This window comes from Nematostella vectensis, chromosome 3 (assembly GCF_932526225.1).
Source record: "Nematostella vectensis chromosome 3, jaNemVect1.1, whole genome shotgun sequence".
Lineage (NCBI taxonomy): Eukaryota > Metazoa > Cnidaria > Anthozoa > Actiniaria > Edwardsiidae > Nematostella > Nematostella vectensis.
This window is the reverse complement of record NC_064036.1, coordinates 6,031,845-6,049,713: the sequence shown is the minus strand read 5'-3', so window position 1 is coordinate 6,049,713 and position 17,869 is coordinate 6,031,845. Positions and strand designations below refer to the sequence as shown.

The window sequence follows — 17,869 nt, the reverse complement described above, 5'->3', positions numbered from 1 at the left end:
GCGAATTTCTATGATCCGCAGGGTGAGTTTTTATTATCGCACACGATCGTATGGGAACCATACAGTGTGTCTATTGGAAGTCTCTTTGAGGATGTGACTGATATTTTATAGAGCGGGTTCTAATAGATTCTTTTGTCTTTTGGTTGAGGTTTTCCGTCGTCGGTAAACTGGTGACAATGTCGCTTAAGGATACATACATTGTAAGGACACTCCGTTGATATGGTAAAACAGTATCAACATGAAAAGCAGTATCGTCTATCTGAAGACTTATTTCAGACATGGATAAAATTAACAATAATGACAATGTAGAGATCTTGTTTATTAAAAATTGTGAAATCGAATGTGGATAAGGGTTTTTTTAACATTTTAACCTTTCTACGGTCGAGAAATAAAAACTGCACTTAATTAAATGCATATACAATAGATTTTTTTTCAATTTCTCATCCGATATTATTTGTATATTTGTTCTGTTTCGATTGTAACGATCATAACAGAAATAAAAAGGGCGTGATGAGTTTTCTTTACGCGACTAAGGATATTTGGGATTCAAAGTTAAGAAAAAAGCCATAAAAATCATCGTTGCTTCATGTCAGTGCTCCTTCAACTCTGTAAAGCTTGCGCAACTGGTGCGCGCGGTATTCCAATTCTTAGAGTAACAAGTGCGCGCGGTATTCCAATTCTTAGAGTAACGAACGAGTGCGCGGTTCCCCACACATAAAAGAAACTCATCGTTGCTTCACTTTTTACAATGTTAGCCTAAACATTTTTGGAGAACTTCTGATATACATTAACTGTAAGGTTTTTATATAAATGGTGTATATATGTATAAGATACCAAATTTTAGCCTAACTAAACAGGTTCTTAACTTCCAGGTTCTTATATGTGGGGAACTACTGCATTCCACTTGTTAGAGTAAGAGCAACTGGTTTACACAACCTCGTGAAAATGACAAACATCTTGTAACGATAATTTACGCAGGGTCACTAAACCCAGAATTCATCTCGCTACTCGGGATGTTTTTATTGGTTAAAAAGTTAACAAGCCACGCCTCCAGACTCTTCTCGTGCGTCGCCCGCCATTGAATGTTGATTTTGACGACTTCGATCACTTTCTCCAGCTGGCGAGGCATCTTTTGGCCGTCAAGGTTCTCCTCAATAAACTCAGTCAGCTGTGGATTTAAAAATATGGATTTACCCTATTCAATTGGATAAAACGCTCTTAAAATGAGTCTTCTACAGGTTTCTGTTTAACTAAATAAGTCTTTTACAGGTTTCTGTTTAACTAAAACAATTGTAGCCCACCACCTTAATCGCTATAAGATTTCGGGTGAGCGCTGATTGGTCGAGTGTTAGTGATCATTTTCTAATACCAGTTTAGAAATAAGTTGCAATGGTCATTGCTCAATTTAAAATGCAAATACAATGTGAAATTGTCGTACTTCTAGTGGGGTTCAGTATACACTCCTTCAGTTGGGGCGTCTCATGATTAAAAGTCTCCCAAAATGGTCCTCTTGACATCCGTCAACCTTTCTTTAGCCTCTTTCGCGGTTCTCGGAAACATTGTGATATGCATTTTAATTCGAAGAAATAGAGCAATGCAGACGCCCATAAATTATCTCCTGCTTAATCTTGGCGTCGTGGATATCACCAGTGCGACTGTTACTGTCATTTCCACCTGTGTAAAACTGAAGTCGGGGATTCCCCGACCTTCTTTAGTTCACTCTCCAACAGCACAAGCCCGATGTTAGCCGACGTCATTTGTAAATCAACCTTCATCAGTTCACTCTCCAACAGCACAAGCCCGATACTAGCCGACGTCTTTGTAAATCAACCTTCATCAGTTCACTCTTCAACAGCACAAGCCCGATACTAGCCGACGTCATTTGTAAATCAACCTTCATCAGTTCACTCTCCAACAGCACAAGCCCAATACTAGCCGACGCCATTTGTAAATCAACCTTCATCAGTTCACTCTCCAACAGCACAAGCCCGATACTACCCGACGCCATTTGTAAATCACCCCAAGCAGTGTGGTTCTCGGCCGACGTCTCCCCCACGTTACTGATGGTCATCGCGTTTGAAAGGGTCTTCGCCGTCGTGTATCCTCTTAAGCAAGAATGGCGCATTTCTTATAGCAGGCTGAAATGGATTGTTCCTATTTGCTGGTTGGTTGGAATAGCTATCATCGCTCCCGACATTTATGGAGACGGATTCCAGGACGGCATGTGCATGGAGAAGCACCCGACAAACCTGAAGGTACAGGCGGTTATGGAGACGGATTCCAGGACGGCATGTGCATGGAGAAGCACCCGACAAACCTGAAAGTACAGGCGGTTATGGAGACGGATTCCAGGACGGCATGTGCAAGGAGAAGCACCCGACAAACCTGAAGGTACAGGTGGTTATGCTAGTGCTAGGAGAAGCACCCGACAAACCTGAAGGTACAGGCGGTTATGCTAGTGCTTCTCATCTTCTTGTTTCACGCTATTGTCATTTTCGCCCTGTATTTCAAGATTGTAAAGACATTATGGAATAAAGACGAAGAGGTCGTACCTCACATCTCAGCTGAGGCCTTCCGACTAAGAAAGAAAAGGAAGAGGAAAACTGTTGCTGCAATACTTGCAATGACGACTATCTTCTTCGTAATCTTTGGGTTCAACACCTTGTGCAATTTGTTGGATCATGTACTCGCACGACGAGTCTTTGAAAATGCCTACTCTTTCATCTACGTGGCGCTTTTCATCTTCAACTCCGCAGTAAATCCTGTTATTTATATAACATCCATTGAAAGTTTTCGCCAAGAATTCTTAAGAATCTTGCAGTGTGGTGCTGCAGGCGGACAAGTAGTGCCATCAGTAGAACAGGGAGAAAGCTTTCAAATGGTCAACTTGGGATTTAGACGAACAGTCGACTCTGAAACCAGGGAGTGGGAGTGGGCAAAGACTTCTCCTGAGTCAAATGCAAGAATGCCGTGACTCTTCATCTTTGTTTTAAAGGAATATGCGACGGTTTTTCGCGAGGTAATCAGCATTCTAAAGGGAAGAACCATTTCAAAGTATGCGGCTTATTCCTTAGCGACTTGAAGTGGACCAAGTGACACGTTTACGACATAAAATGGCCAGTATCTAGCCAATTCGTCCACAAACCGATTCGTCCATAACCAACACGCCAACAAGTTGAGTCAACTCGTCCACAAGTAGAGTCAACTCGTCCACACATAGTGTTAACAAAAAAGAAGCCTGGTAGCATAAGTGTTTTATATATAAACGTTTAACTGAAAAAAGAGTCTTTTTCAGAACATCATATGCACAGTTATTCGGAACACCAAAACGAACCCTTGCGAACCCCTACTTCAGTAGCACCAAATTAATCCTTGGAATACCTAAATTAAGGATTGTGTAGTTATTTCTGTGCGATTTCAGTGATGCGGCTAAGATTAGTGATTTCTTTCACGCCGCTTCGAGACCGTTGTGTTGAACATTGCCGACACATTATGGCCTTTTCTTTAATCTATACACTCAAAGGCCGCAAGAAAACAATAGCTTGACAAGAGAAACTATCACACCTTTAGGAGATCTTTGCTTGGGCGAGTCGGCACAGAGTCGCACAGAGTCAATTCCGCGTGAAACGTAAAATAATCAGACACAATTCTAACGATGCACAATGACAAGTAATCCATTGGAAATTAATATTACACGTACCTACAAGCTAGTGAATGGTTCTAGTACCCTGTACAGCTTGATTGAAATGTAAGCAAGGGTAAAAACCACTGAAGCACCTAGCTGCATATATTTGTCACCTCTAATATCACACGGACCTAAAAACTAATGAATGGTTCTACATAGCTTGATTGTAAATTAATATCAGACGTTCCTTAACGAAGGGTACATTTATGAATTGGCGTAGTGCCCTGCTCAATTGTAAATTAATATCACTCGTTCCTTAACGAAGGGTACATTAATGAATGAGCGTAGTTTTCTGGTTATTTGTAAAGTAATATAACAGGCACTTAACCTCACGTACCCTAACGAATGTATACCAATAAATGTGCCTAGATGAACTGTATAGTAATAAAATAGATATACTATAACGATCATACTCTAATAAATAGTCTTGACAAATTTATAGTTAAAGGAATGCCTTGACTTTGTTATTGATATATTATATAACATTTCATGCCTCTTCTACCACTTACGGGCAAACAATAATCTGCGACGAAAAGTAACAATAGAATGACTAAAGTAACACCTTATGCGCAATTAAGTATACTCGCGATACGAATCGGCAACGAAATTTTAAAAAAAATAAGAAGAATGAGGTAACCCCATTACATCTTCTCGCTCTTACGGAAAGAAAAAAATCCCAGGTGAAAATTACAAAGAAATGTCTAAAAGTAACCCCGTAATTACGGAATTTCGCTATGACGGACAGAAAAAGAATCCCAGGCGAAAACTACAAAGAAATGTCTAAAAGTAACCCCGTAATTACGGAATTTCGCTATGACGGACAGAAAAAGAATCCCAGGCGAAAAGTACAAAGAAATGTCTAAAAGTAACCCCGTTATTACGGACTTTCGCTCAGAAAAAGAATCCCAGGCGAAAAGTACAAAGAAATGTCTAAAAGTAACCCCGTTATTACGGAATTTGACAACTTGTGTCAAAACAAATGGAATTAACGCGAATTTAGGCCTAATGTATTCAAATTAACTTAATTAACGCGGATCCTGAAAGACATATTTTTTATTGTAATTTGCTACTCGGAAATATTCCATTTACGAAATACTATTATCATCAAGCATGCAAGCTTTTACGGCTAGGTCGTTGTATCTGAGTCCGTAGGTTGCGTAAGGTCATGGGTTCGAATGCTCCCCTTCTTTTTCTTTCTTTTCTCCTTTTTTTTTTAATCCATTGGGTCTTGGAGTCTTATACCGTTCAACAATACTTTTTATAGTATGATTTTAATAAGAAATAATCTAGAAATATATTATAACCAGATAACATTACAGTTGTAAATATTTGCTTGCAGTAGCTACATGCATGTTTACGGGCCTATTTTTAAAATAGCTAATGTGTCGTAAGCCGCGTTGCATCCTAGATAACATGTACGAATGGAAAAATCCCTTTTTCGAAACCATGCAGGTATTTAGAAGCTCAAAACGATTCGTATTTAGGTATATATAAAATTAAACATAAATACGAAGTATGTCGGTTCTATATAAAATCGAACCTAAATACGAAGTTAGGTTCGGAGAGGGCTCGGGCTTGTCACGAACACTAAAGAGGCTATGGTTGCACAGTACCGTTCAAATGTTTCGAGACTTGAAAATAACGATCGCTAGGGTTTTTAGACAAATGAAATAGAAATATAACAAGAGGCAACCAAAAAGGATTTCGCTAACTCAGAAGGCAGGAGACATTTCAGATTGAGGTTAGAAATATTTTATTCGCTTAGTTTAATATTCAACATAAATTGGGAATTCATTTAATATTTATTTTATAAAGAAATCGCTGACAAAGTATTCTAATTCCCGTGGTCAAACTTTATAAACAGTACCACCACGATGATACTATTTTATATCTCCACCTTTAGCGATCTGATTTTAACCTCCATATAGCGGTCATGTGGATAGATATTTGTGATTTCTCGTCATTCTTTTTTGGGCAACTTGAAATCTATCATCGTGGATTATTTCATTAATTTGTCGTTTTTGCTAAAGTGTACTTTGCATATGGTAAACCCCATCGTGACTAGAAACTTCCCTCCATTTTGAGAAAGACCTCCATTAAGCGGACATCTCAATGCAAGGGGAATTCCCAGAGGGTGTCCGTTATATGAAGATACCACTATATTGAATAAATTGGTATGCCTCTAGGGAAATTTGTTTGAGGTCAAGAATACCTCAATATACTAACATGGCTTGTAAAGTAATTGCCATAGCCATGCTTTTAGCTGTACCAACCTGTTGTAGCTGGTAATCCGTGGAAAAGCGCTTGGTCACACTTGGTAGATAGGTCAACATGGCGCCCACGCTGCCCCCGCTCCTGGTATCAGAATAATAGCAAATGTAAGCATGTAATTGCCATGATATAGGAGACAATATTTCCTGCAACTTGCAATGCAACGCCATGGCGAATAAAATAAATTGCAGGTTGCAGAAAAAAGGATACAAAGGGCAAAAGTAGAAACCAAGTGTAACATGGCCTTTAGCGTCATGGGATAACAAAGTATAAAATTAAAGCCTTCATACTAGAAGCGTCCATACTAGCCGTCGCTTCTAGTATGGCAGGTTCACAATGTTATATAAGCACTTCCGAGTAAACAACGTCCGGAACAAATGTATTGATGGAAAATAGCGTCAACATTTTCTTTCTACCTGATATATTTCCCATAAATATTATTTCCCCTATCCTCTTGTCCGCGCCCTATGGCTCGCGTCTCACACACGCTACTGTATATGGGCGCAACGGATCACACACGACCTGTACAAAGGGACTGACAAGCACATATAATACTTACATCTTTTTTAGTTTGTCCCAGTTGGCTCGGATGAATGACCAGGCGACCTCGGCTCCCGCCGGGTTCTCGTTCGCTACGAAGTCGATCACGTGCTTGGAATACTGCTCCTTGATCTTCATCTGGTCCATCGTCATTTGGAGAAATCTGCAAGGAGAAAAGGTTAAGTTTTTATACTAAGTTCAGACGCGTACACAGGGGGGGTAGGCGGCCAGAAAGTGGGTCATTTCATATAAAAGAATCTTCAAATACTATGCCTTTTCCATATGATACCTATGACGGCGCATCCCCATTAGACAATCCTGGGTACGCGCCTGAAGTTATTTTAGCTATTATCAGATTATCAGATTATAGGTTTCAAAAAAGTCTAGTCCATTTAAGTAATTCATTTTAGCGCACGTGGTTTCGCTTCTAACGATATCAGTATATAGTAAGTTCGTTCTGAGTAATTGTTGTGAAGTAATAAGGCTAACCATACATACGTAGCCCTCAACCTGACCGAAACATCAATCATAGTAGGCCTACTTACTTGTTCAGCGTCCAGATGTCACGTGACCCTGCCAGGCCATACAGGAGCGGTTGCATTTCCGAAGCGATGACTGACGTGTGAATGCGGTTATACACTCGTTCCCAGTCTTCCGGTGTTCCCAAGGCTACGCCGTAGTGATAGACTAGTTTTCGAAGGACTGGCGTGACGCTGAAAGAATTTTCACATTTAATGGGTTATCTCAGAGAGGCGGCAAGAGAGTTGGACGGGAGGCGGCTTGACACATAAATATTATCATGGGAGGGGAGGGGGCAAATAATTCATGGCATTAAAAGAATGTAATGATTTCCTAGCCATTTGCGAAGCGACACGCTTCACACATTTCAAAATGTCGTTGAAGGGCATGCCCTTCACTTCCTCCCTAAAACGTGCAGTAACTTTAAAACTTTCCTTTTCTATTGAATTAATCCCCCATTTTGTGCATCCACTTTGTGTCGGGTTTATTGTGGCACGTACCTAAAGGCGTAATATTCTAACTTCTTGTACCTGAACGACATATGGTCCTTCTTCCACTCGTTGAACATGGCGGTCATGTTTCCTAGGCAAGTCTTCTCTCCCGCTTCGCACTGGAAGTGAACTGCCATCAGTCGCTGTAGCCTGTTCATCCACAACGGTTCAGTAAAATCCGAAGTACAAACAGAAGCCAGCATGACATAAGGAGCCAACGAAACGAACAATTCTACATAAGTTTCAATTAAAGTAACAAAGAAATCAATAACAGTGCAATACGCGCGCTATCGTGGGCACCAAGCCAAAATTAGCTAGTCAGGAGGCGAATTACAGTTTTGATTGACATCTCTCATAATCATTGACAGCCTTTTAAATGTGGCCATAGCGTGGCAGTGTAAGGATCAGTACAGACTTACTTACTTGTCAAGGTGCGTCCCGGTGTTCTCATAACCGAGCTTCTTTAGGATCGTCTTGGATTGGAAGGCCAGGTATTTCTAGAACAGTGTCAGGTATAGTGTTAGGCAAGAGACAGCAACAGCCTTCTACTCTTATGGTAGTAATCCCCCCCTCTCTCTCTCTCTCTCTCTCTCTCTCTCTCTCTCTCTCTCTCTCTCTCTCTCTCTCTCTCTCAAACCCTGGAATTTCCTGGCACTTCCAGGCCTACCCTATGCCTAGCCTATCCTATGGAGCTCTTTTAAAGGGTCTCTGGCAGCCGCTATTTTGTCAGTTTTGCAAAACACCAATTGTAAAAATACATGCGTTTTCATTGCCTGATTTGGGGAAGCTATTGCTAATAGTCTCGATCTAAATAAATCTAAGTAGATAAAGTATAAAACTTTGTTTTTAGATGGATATATCGATATTTCTTCACAAAAGTTGTCTTGAAGTATTGAGAGAAAACAATTAGAAAAGTGAAGTTGACCAGGGTTTCTTTCATTTTCGTTTTTGTCCCTTTGCTATTCAAACTTACCATAAGATGGCGATAGGTGTGACCACCAGGTTTGAGGATCTTCTTGATGTAGTTCAGGTTCATTTCCGCTCCTTTCCATGGCAGGTACTCCGTCTCTTTTGTAAGGTACACCGTGATGTCCATTGCTTTGGTGATATTCAGCATGTTGGCTCTGTTTTAATCGTATAGATATCAAATAAAAAAGAAGGAAGCCTACGTCGTCCTGCTAATTTTTACAGAGCATTGCGCGCTACTAGACATTAACTTGAGGAATAGTGAATATAGATGTGGAAAAGGACGGAATTCTTAACATGACTATGAATCTTACCTTGCTAGGTTAAACGAGTCATCAATCAAACCATAACGGTCAAGCTCTGAGAATACCTAAAGACGCGGATCAAGTACATTACATTAACGAAACTGCTACTACTTCATACAGCAACATACGTCTTTTCATGATGTAAAAATATCACTAAAAATCATTTCCAAAACAAGAATATATATATATCAAATTAATTTAGACGGAAATATATATTGGTCGTAGCAGGGGTAGGGGGCGAATGTCGGACCCTCCCCAGTTTTGATTGGCACCGCTGCAAGCCTGATTGGCGCAGTCCTTGTCACAGGTTCGTGGCTCTTTGGTAGTGAAAGCCTCTGGTAGGTAGCCTGATATTGATATCATCTTACAGTGGGCGTTGCCTCCAGCTGTCTCGCGAGGTTATCCCAGTTTGCCTCGGGGTAGTTAACACGGTAGAACCCTGTCTGTCCGTAATTCCCCTTGATCCAACCATTACCGTCCCATGTTATGTTTACTGCAAAAGAATGAGATACATAGTGAATGTATGACTCCTGGGAATATCCCAGAGCACAAAAGATGGCCAGGATGGTAAAATCTGCATAATACCTGAGGATTTCGAAGGTTCAATCCACACCGAGAAGTTTGTTTCTGGAGGAACGCGAGCATCATCAGCACCCGTGACGTATGAGAACGGAATGTACCATCTGTACACATAAATACCCCCTTCTGAGTCAACACACATTTTGCTGGGCACGTTTACTCTAAATTAAGGGCCATAAAATTTAAAATAATTCCCGTTAGTAATAACCATTTTTATACAAGAAAATCTGACTCACTTTGTTTGGTCTGTCTTGTCTTTCAAGTAGAAGAATCGCTTCTGAGACGTTATGTATTTTCCAGAAGACTCCCGGATGGTGACCACAGGGAACCCAGCGTTTTGGACCCACGGTTCAAAAACGTTCTTATAGTAAATGCCATTACCTTGGGTCACCTAATTAAAGAAAATTAAAAAAATATTCATATAAAGCTAATCATTAATTAGTTAAAAGAATCATTTAAACCAGAAAACGTGTTTACTTTACTTACAAATTCTAGCGCAGCCCAAACATCGTTAGTGTTTGCGTTTCCATAGGAATGCTTTTTGAGATATTTCTAGAGAAAAAGAACAAGGAATTTAGGGATTGACATTCCTTGGTGTATTGTCGCTCTTTTATTAATCTTGTATTGTTGTTTGTTGTTGCTGCTAATGTTGCTGACATTACGGCTGGTGTATGACAATTGTATGATATGATAAACAACAGCGTAATAAGCAACAGAGTGAACATATTATGTTGACTGTGTTGTTGTTTTCGCTGATGACGATGGTGTTTTCGTTCTTTTCTTTGGCGTTGTTGTTGCTGTGAGCAATATGGCGAAGAGTTTTGTCTTACATCTTCAGGCCAATAGCCAGTGGGGGTTCGGGAGGTTCGGACGAACCCCCCCCACCCGGCTTGAAGGTCCGCTCAGAACAAACAAAAATATATAACGGTTGGCTGGAGATATACAGTGCACATCAATATATCTTTAAAATGAATATAAAAATAATTTTTTTATAATAATTATCTTTATTACTATCGATATATGTTAAAAAGCACCATGTTAATAACATTTTAAATACAAGATTGATTACCAGGGGCTCATAAGTAGGGGCAATCAGGCTATTTTTAGACACGCGGATGAGCCAATCAGATTCTACCTTTGTGTTGACGTTTTCGCTGAGCTCAACGCGCAGTCTCAGGCAAAAAGCTATGTTCTCTCTTCGGTACTTTGCTCTTTTTATTGCTCTCTTCTTTGGTATTAATCCAACCCGACCTACGACTTTGAATTCTAGCTTGCAATTATTTTGGTAAACAAACAAAACCGACGTATGATGGATAAAAATATATTCTTCCTAACTGCAATTAGCGCGTGCAGCCTCACGTCACTCGCGCGCTTGCACCAGCGTCAACGTAGCAGATTTGCCCGTTCGTGCGCGCGCGTCTAAAATAGCCTGATCCTGTGACACTCCGTGACAATAATATTTTACAGATGATTGCCCCTACTTATGAGCTCCTGGCTACGGGCCTGATCTTTTACCGTGGTATTTTGTTGCTGTTGCTTATTATGATGTTGTTGTCACTACTTTGGTTGTTGTTGTTGCTATAACAATATGAAAAATCGTTTTTCTTTCTTACCTTCATGGCCCTAGTAAACACGTCATGCCCGATTTTGTGAACAATCATCCGGATTACAGATGAGCCCTATCAAAACAAACACCACAAGTCTGGTTCATCCCTCTTTCGACCTCTTTCACTCAACCTTAAACCTACTCTAGAGGGTCCTGGTCACAAGCAATTATCAATCACGCCATGTACTGTCAGGATATAGTTGTACTGGCTACGCTCTTAGTGTCTGCTGCACTGAACCCAGCCCTCCCCCCCTTCTTTCCTACCCCTACCCCCACCTCCACCCACGACAAACAAAGTAAGTCATAGCCACGCTCTGTCGTAGTCCAGTCTGCTGCACTAACCTTTTTGTAGACGATGTCGTCAAACATTGACAGAGATGGGGTGTTAACGGGCTCGACAACAGGCCGAGAGCTTTCGTACCCATCGAGTTCCAATGACGAACCGACGTTGATCTGGACAAACTGGGCAGGCTACAAAAAGTATGAAACAAAAAAGTCCCTTTTTGTTCTTCCGAGGACGGTCAGTTTTTAACAGATTTTTATCTCCCCCCTACACCCCCCGGGAAGAATTAGGTCCATTTGTGTTGAGGTTTTGCCTTACTATATTCCACGCTAGGTTTTAAGATTTTTTTCTTACCATATTCCATGCCATATTGCTGATAGGAGAAGCCTCGTGGTAGTTGTAGTAATCGGCAAACGCCTCGTTTAACCACAGATCATCCCACCAGGACATGGTAACCAAGTTACCAAACCACTAAAAGAGATAACAAATAAAGAGGGAAAGTCATCCAGATAGAAAATAATGACTTGAAATCTCTGACGAGGAAAAGATATGAACATACTGAAGGGAAGTATTGGGAGGATATAAATAGGAAGGTTTCACTTTTTAAAGCTGTTATTCAGAGATCCCCATCCCTCCACCCAATCCTGGCTACGCCCCTGGGAGGTAATGGTCTTTCAGTTACGGGTTCAAGGGGGAAACCCTATTCTCTTCTATAAACATTGTAACTTGCAATTTACCAGGGTGGAAATTCCGGAAAGTAGAAGGTCCTCTGAGAAAACTCCCATGTGGGGGAACTGAGTTCAACAGCGGCTACCGAGGAAAGGCGCGGGTTTCTTAGCCTAGGCACAATCGGTAATTACAAAAACCGCGAAATGGCATAGCTCGGGTGCTCTCAATAATTACCATGTGTGCTATCTCGTGAGGCAACCAGCGAATCAAAAGATTCTGTTTGATTTCTTCATTTGAGAACTCTTCCTTGTACAACAAACCATCTTCCTCGAAATGAATCAGGCCCCAGTTCTCCATGGCCACAAGACACTCTGGAGTAGCAATCAAATCTGACAAAAACACATTTATAACAGTCAAAGGGATGAGCAGAGAACCAAGGGGTGTCGGGTCATCGGCTCGGGCCACTTTGCAGTCCGAAGAATGCAGAAAATCAAATTTGCTGTGATACAACCTTAATTTTTTTTTTAAACATCTTTTGTGAACATTTTTTGTGAGAGCAAACATCTTTTTTGCGACCACCTCTTAGTCAACCTCCATTAAGCAGCCACCTCATTTGTGGGCCTTCATTAAGAAAGGTCGACTCTATCAAGCAACCACTTGGTGTGGTCCTGAAGGTGGCGCTTAAATAAAAAGGTATCAATGAAATGTTGGAAAAGGTGAGTGGCGAAAGGCGGTACAAAACTATAGTGCGCGGCTTACCTAGTTTCGGCAGCGGGTAGGGAATGCCAAAAAACTGCTCCAGTTGGTTCAACGACTCAGTTGCTGCCTTCAGAGCGTATGGCATCTGATCTTTTCGTCCGGGACGAGCTATCGTTCGGACCTATAAACAGAAGGCCCAAATTCGGTTCAATTAAGTGTTGTGTCACTCAGCTTCTTGTTACTTTCGTAACAATTTTAGGAAACACTTTCACATTTTTTTATAAATCTTTATATTGTTTGTAATTAAAATAGCAGAAAACTATCATGTAATAACGTAATTATTTACCTTGACTCCACTGTTGCTGGTCTTTTCCATGAGCTCATAGTAACCCACGTCGAAAGCGTTTAGGTATGTTTGCATCTTCGGCGAGGTCGCAAAGCTAGTCATCGTCAGGTTCCCCTTAGGAGCGGAGCTTACTTGTGCTCCGTTGGTAAAGGCCTGCATGTCGCTTGGGTGGGTGATGGTCGTGTTGAACGTCGCCTTAAGTGCGGGCTCGTCAAAGCATGGAAATGCGGTGCGCGCATAGTGTGGCTCGAACTGCGTTGCGACGAAATACCTATGGTGATTAAAGAAGATCAACGACGCCGCCATTGTACTCTCCCGCTCAATGCCGAGTCACGAAAAGCATTCATTTCCACCGGCTAATGTGTACATAAGATATTTCCAATCACATATCGTCAATGAAGTATGAGACTTCATTATATGCAGGTATAAAAGACGTCAAAGAAGTGGATTAATCATCTAAGTACTGAGGCTAAAGCAATGGATCATACAGTGTTCAAAGAATCAAAGAAAGCTTATATCCCCTTATATAAAACACATATTCATTGAATTTAGCATCAACATATTTCTGTTAAATTTTGGCGTAAAATGTTGGTCTGAATAACTTTCTTTAAAACCTGCTCTATTCATGTCCCTATACTTTCGTGTCCGTACAAATACTTACGCATCAGTTCCATCGGCCTTCTTATAAGTCCCCCTGAACAATCCAAGGACACTTTGCCCATACGCGCCCACGAACTCGTACGTCACAGTGATCAGCGAAGGCTTTAGTGCTGACGTAACCTCGGTCACGTGATACTGGTTTGGTGCGTGAAGGAAATGCCTCTTGACCTCGAGTTCGTCTAGGGCGTTAAAGGAAAAAGGTGAACGGTGACGCGGACTCTCAGTGGAGAGGAGTTATAGCGTGACATATCCTGACCAGGAGTCAGCGCGCGCCGTGCTAGGCTTACCCAGATCTTATGCCGTCATAAGAGTTAACGAGGTTCTAATTGATCAGTTCAAGAACATTTGAACCCGAAAGAATTCGCGTATTTTCTCACGACAAAATGAGCACTTTTTTCAAAAACTATTTCAAATACGCCGCTGTTGGTGCATTGGCCATAGGCGGAGTGGCCATGGGATGTTATGCGTACAAGCGCTGGTATGGCAAGGAGGTGAGTTAGGCGTTACGTGAAGCGTGATGGAGCGTGACGAGAGCGTGGTGATGCTTATGCGAGATACTTGATCATGGACGACATCACTGAAGACCTTCATTAATATCCCAAACCTGTAATCTAATATTAATATTGTTCTACAGGAAGACGACGCGAGTGAAGAGCATGAGGAATGCAAGAGAGACAGTATTGAAGATGATGCCATCATCCATAACCACGAGAATCGACACGAAACAGACACAGAGGAGACTGTGCATGACATCAATGATGGCGATGATAAGTCACACCCCGACCTCAACGAGGAAGATGACAAGAAAGTGGATACATCTTTTCTTCTTTTAAAAAAGGAGTCAGCTGAATGCAGAGAGAATAAGGAAATAGACAAAATGCAAGAAAACGAAAAGAAACTAAAAATATTTTTGCTAGAATTCGATAAGGCAATGATGTCGATGGCAGACAACTTATTTTGCCAGGGACGAAGCGTTGAGGAACTCCGTCAGGCAGAGACGGAACTGGGTCCTCTGTGGCCGATGATTGAGGTTTACCGGGACATGTTGCCCGACTAAGGGAGTTGGAAACTTCCAGAAAACTTTCTTTTATTTCTATTTACCATCTGATGAATCTAACGGATCGGATTATTTATTACTAGTAAATTTGTTGAATTTATTTGTACTTTCTTGAATTTGAATAAAAGATATTCGAATAATAATGCGGTTTTCCTCTATTACATAAGCACTTAGAATTTTAAAATAGGGCGCCCCCCTCCCATAATATGAGCAGAGAAGATCATCATTTCGGTTAGCTCGTTACCCCCTAAGTCAAAATTACTTTTGAGTCCTAGCGGATGTTCGGGGGGCGGATCTAGGGGTGGGCCGAGCGGGCCACGGTCCCCCCTATTTTCAGATATTTGGCTTAGAAATAACAATAGAACAATGAATCCCCCCTGCTCGCCCCCAGTTTTAAACTCCTGGATCCGCATTTGGATGTTCGAGAAATGACAAATAAATTGTTGATGAAAATCGCTTTTCGTGCAAAAAATCAAATGTGAACCAAAACCAGTTAAAACAACGAGTTATAGTCGCGAAAAGAAGGTCATATAAGACTGCACATAATGGATGTACTATTTCTTGTAGAAAAGCATGTTCGAGCTACTGAGTGTAAGAAGCAATTCCGAGGGAAGCTTTGGTTTATAGCGAGACTTTCGAGGTATTTGACGTCAACTGTGAATCCTATTAAATCACCAGCTATACGGCTTTCTATTCACCAGTCCCAGGGACACAAAGTGGAGCAAGGCGGCGCGTTTCTAGGGGGAGGGGGCAGGGAATGAGTTGCCCCTTCGACAACCAGAAACTGTATTTTTACTGAAGAATAGAAACCCACCCAAATTATTTCCTATATGTATGCCAACGCACCCCACCTCAGCAAATAAACAAAACAAAGTCAACAAAACAGAGTCAACAAAATGTGTACCTTTGCTCGCAGTATTCCTGACGGACACTTTAGTGATGTTGAGACCTTGCGAATGAACCATTACATACGGGGTCTCACGCGTCACATTGACGTGTATGACCACGTGACCACTGAACTTCTCCTGGTTCGGGTCGATGTTCATGTCCAGACCGTAGTGCATAGGCGTCATGGTGGACGGGAGGCGAAGCTTGTCCCAGATCTTCGCCGATGGAGGCCCTGTGGTGGTTTTCCCGCCATCTTTGTCCTTACCAGCTATACCGGTTTCTAAGGAAAATAAAAATAAATGTGTTCAATATCAGTTTGTTAAATCTATATTGAAGCTGTTGGCCTGCTTGATAATCGAAAAAAAAATACCAATTTGTGCTCGCATGACTTTTAGCATTTAACAAAATGCATAATTTTGCACTTTTTACTCAAAAAGCAGGAAGACTACCGTATTAGGTGTTATTCCACTGGGATAAAATAAAACTTTGGGTCCATCGTTAAAGTAGTAAAAGTTAAAGTAGTACTTCTTTCAAGCGGTCACTTCCCGAAATTCCGAAATATTTGGTGCGTGTTTAAGGCTCCCATTTTAATGTCAAAAAAAACAACTGCCAGTACAAGCCCAATTATATACATATATATTGTCAATAGAAACCGAGTCTCCACTTGGCCGCGAAGGATATACTCATGTAACACTCGCCTTGGCTGGCTTCAGTCGTCAAGAACATTTTTGGACCGACCGCTGGGGGGGGGGGAGGGGGGAGAGGCTGCGAAGGGGTCCATCTAAAAAAACATGCCAAGCTCATCGAGCTAAACTTCTCTATCGTAGTCATGAGCTATATCTTGTTTTCTTGTTTTTATAACTAATTTCCAAAGCACCTGATACTGATACTCCTTTATATAACTAATACTCCTTTATATTTAATCAAAATTAAGAAAACGAATTCTGTCATTGCAAAAGAACAAATGGGAGACACAAGTGTTTTTATCACCTATTACCAAGTCATTGCACTATCAACATTGCGTGACGAGCCACACGTCACGCAACATTTCGCTGTCAGAAAGAGTTTCGATCGCATGCAGTGTTACATTCAATGACCGTATCTGAGCTAATTTCAATTTTGAATACAAGCAGTTCCAAATAGAAATTTACCCCCGCACGCTTTTTTATTCAGTCACAGCGACGAAGCGTGGAGTATTTAATTCATGTTGTTGAAGGACCAGCTACTTGGCGGTTATAACTCGTGCACCTGTGACATTTCGTAAGGTGCGGCTTCGATTACACAGTTACACAACCTCTTCAACGCAAAAATAAACATTTTATACGCTATTTTGAGCTATGATTCGAATCACGCTACTGTGTATGATATTAAGATATCACATAGCGGCTCAAAGTCGGTATTTGTAAGCTACAGGGAGTGACGTGCGAGCACTTGAATTACGAGTATAAAGTTCAAGCGATACAAAGCTAAATATTGCATTATTTCTGGAACCTAAGTTAGAGTTTAACGATATGGAATAGAATACTGTCTAGATTTTCCACAAATATATAAAAATAGGAGATATACCATATTCCATAAAATTCCAAAAGTGAGATAATGAACGCCATTTGAATTTAAATAAAATGCAAAACAAACCACTGTACCCGACGCTCCTAAAAAATCACACAATCCTCAACTCTTGCATCTGCTCAAAAACAATAAATCCATCTGATACTTGATTAAATGGGATCGTGGATACTTGCATATGCTGTACCTAGCACAGAGAGATATGTACCACTTACTTTCTCTCTGGTTCTTCGCTCGCTCAACTCCAAGGACTGCAGCCAGGATAATGATGATGATAATAAGCAGAATCACCAGCAACGCTAGGAGCGCTAGTTGTAGCTTAGTTAGCCATCTACCACTAGATCCTTTGCCAGGATTCACCACATATTTTTCATGGTTTTTATCGCCTTTAGGTTCTAAAAGGACTTGCTCAGGTTCCGCCATTTTGACCCAGTGATGTGTTGATTGTTTTCGACGATATATTAATATTCATGTGAAGCCGGTCACATTGTCGTGGACTTTGCTTGCTAGCGTCTAAATCCTTAATGATAACATAAAATGATCCTCTCTCTTATGTCTTGTCAAGAAGAACAAACAGTGTCAGAAAGGTGATATCTTTCCCCTGTCACGAATGTTGGCTTACACATCGTTTTTATATTTATAGGGTTTATATAAAGCCAAAATTATTTCTTAAAACGTGCAAGCTATGATTCGGTTATTCATGTCTGTGCGGACATAGCTTATAAGCCGTAGCCGTATG

The 17,869-nt window shown here is 41.1% G+C and overlaps 2 protein-coding genes across 2 annotated transcripts; one reads left to right on the top strand and one right to left on the bottom strand.

Annotated features, from left to right (window-relative positions):
- Positions 1-298: 298 nt before the first annotated feature.
- Positions 299-17,649, bottom strand: LOC5512721 (glutamyl aminopeptidase). Its single transcript, XM_001633023.3, has 21 exons — positions 17,346-17,649; positions 15,581-15,844; positions 13,621-13,798; positions 12,960-13,230; positions 12,674-12,794; positions 12,149-12,303; positions 11,600-11,716; positions 11,305-11,433; positions 10,970-11,035; positions 9,843-9,908; positions 9,593-9,747; positions 9,363-9,460; positions 9,146-9,270; positions 8,787-8,842; positions 8,480-8,630; positions 7,930-8,003; positions 7,546-7,656; positions 7,042-7,209; positions 6,516-6,659; positions 5,959-6,040; positions 299-1,168 (listed from the first exon to the last, which is right to left on the bottom strand). Exons 1-21 carry the CDS (start codon positions 17,551-17,553, stop codon positions 971-973), a joined length of 2,937 nt encoding a protein of 978 aa, XP_001633073.3. The 5' UTR covers positions 17,554-17,649; the 3' UTR covers positions 299-970.
- LOC116618477 lies at positions 13,954-14,819 on the top strand. The gene is made up of 2 exons (XM_032382195.2): positions 13,954-14,110; positions 14,254-14,819. Exons 1-2 carry the CDS (start codon positions 14,003-14,005, stop codon positions 14,674-14,676), a joined length of 531 nt encoding a protein of 176 aa, XP_032238086.2. The 5' UTR covers positions 13,954-14,002; the 3' UTR covers positions 14,677-14,819.
- Positions 17,650-17,869: the final 220 nt, after the last annotated feature.

Bases quoted from the DNA above. Each gene is read 5' to 3' on its own strand.
- LOC116618477 (XM_032382195.2), top strand. From the start codon at position 14,003: ATGAGCACTTTTTTCAAAAACTATTTCAAATACGCCGCTGTTGGTGCA. The intron at 14,111-14,253 runs GTGAGTTAGGCG...ATTGTTCTACAG, and splicing joins AGCGCTGGTATGGCAAGGAG to GAAGACGACGCGAGTGAAGA.
- LOC5512721 (XM_001633023.3), bottom strand. From the start codon at position 17,553: ATGGCGGAACCTGAGCAAGTCCTTTTAGAACCTAAAGGCGATAAAAAC. The intron at 13,231-13,620 runs GTAAGTATTTGT...TAATCACCATAG, and splicing joins AAGGCCGATGGAACTGATGC to GTATTTCGTCGCAACGCAGT. The intron at 9,748-9,842 runs GTAAGTAAAGTA...TTCTTTAATTAG, and splicing joins TTTGGGCTGCGCTAGAATTT to GTGACCCAAGGTAATGGCAT.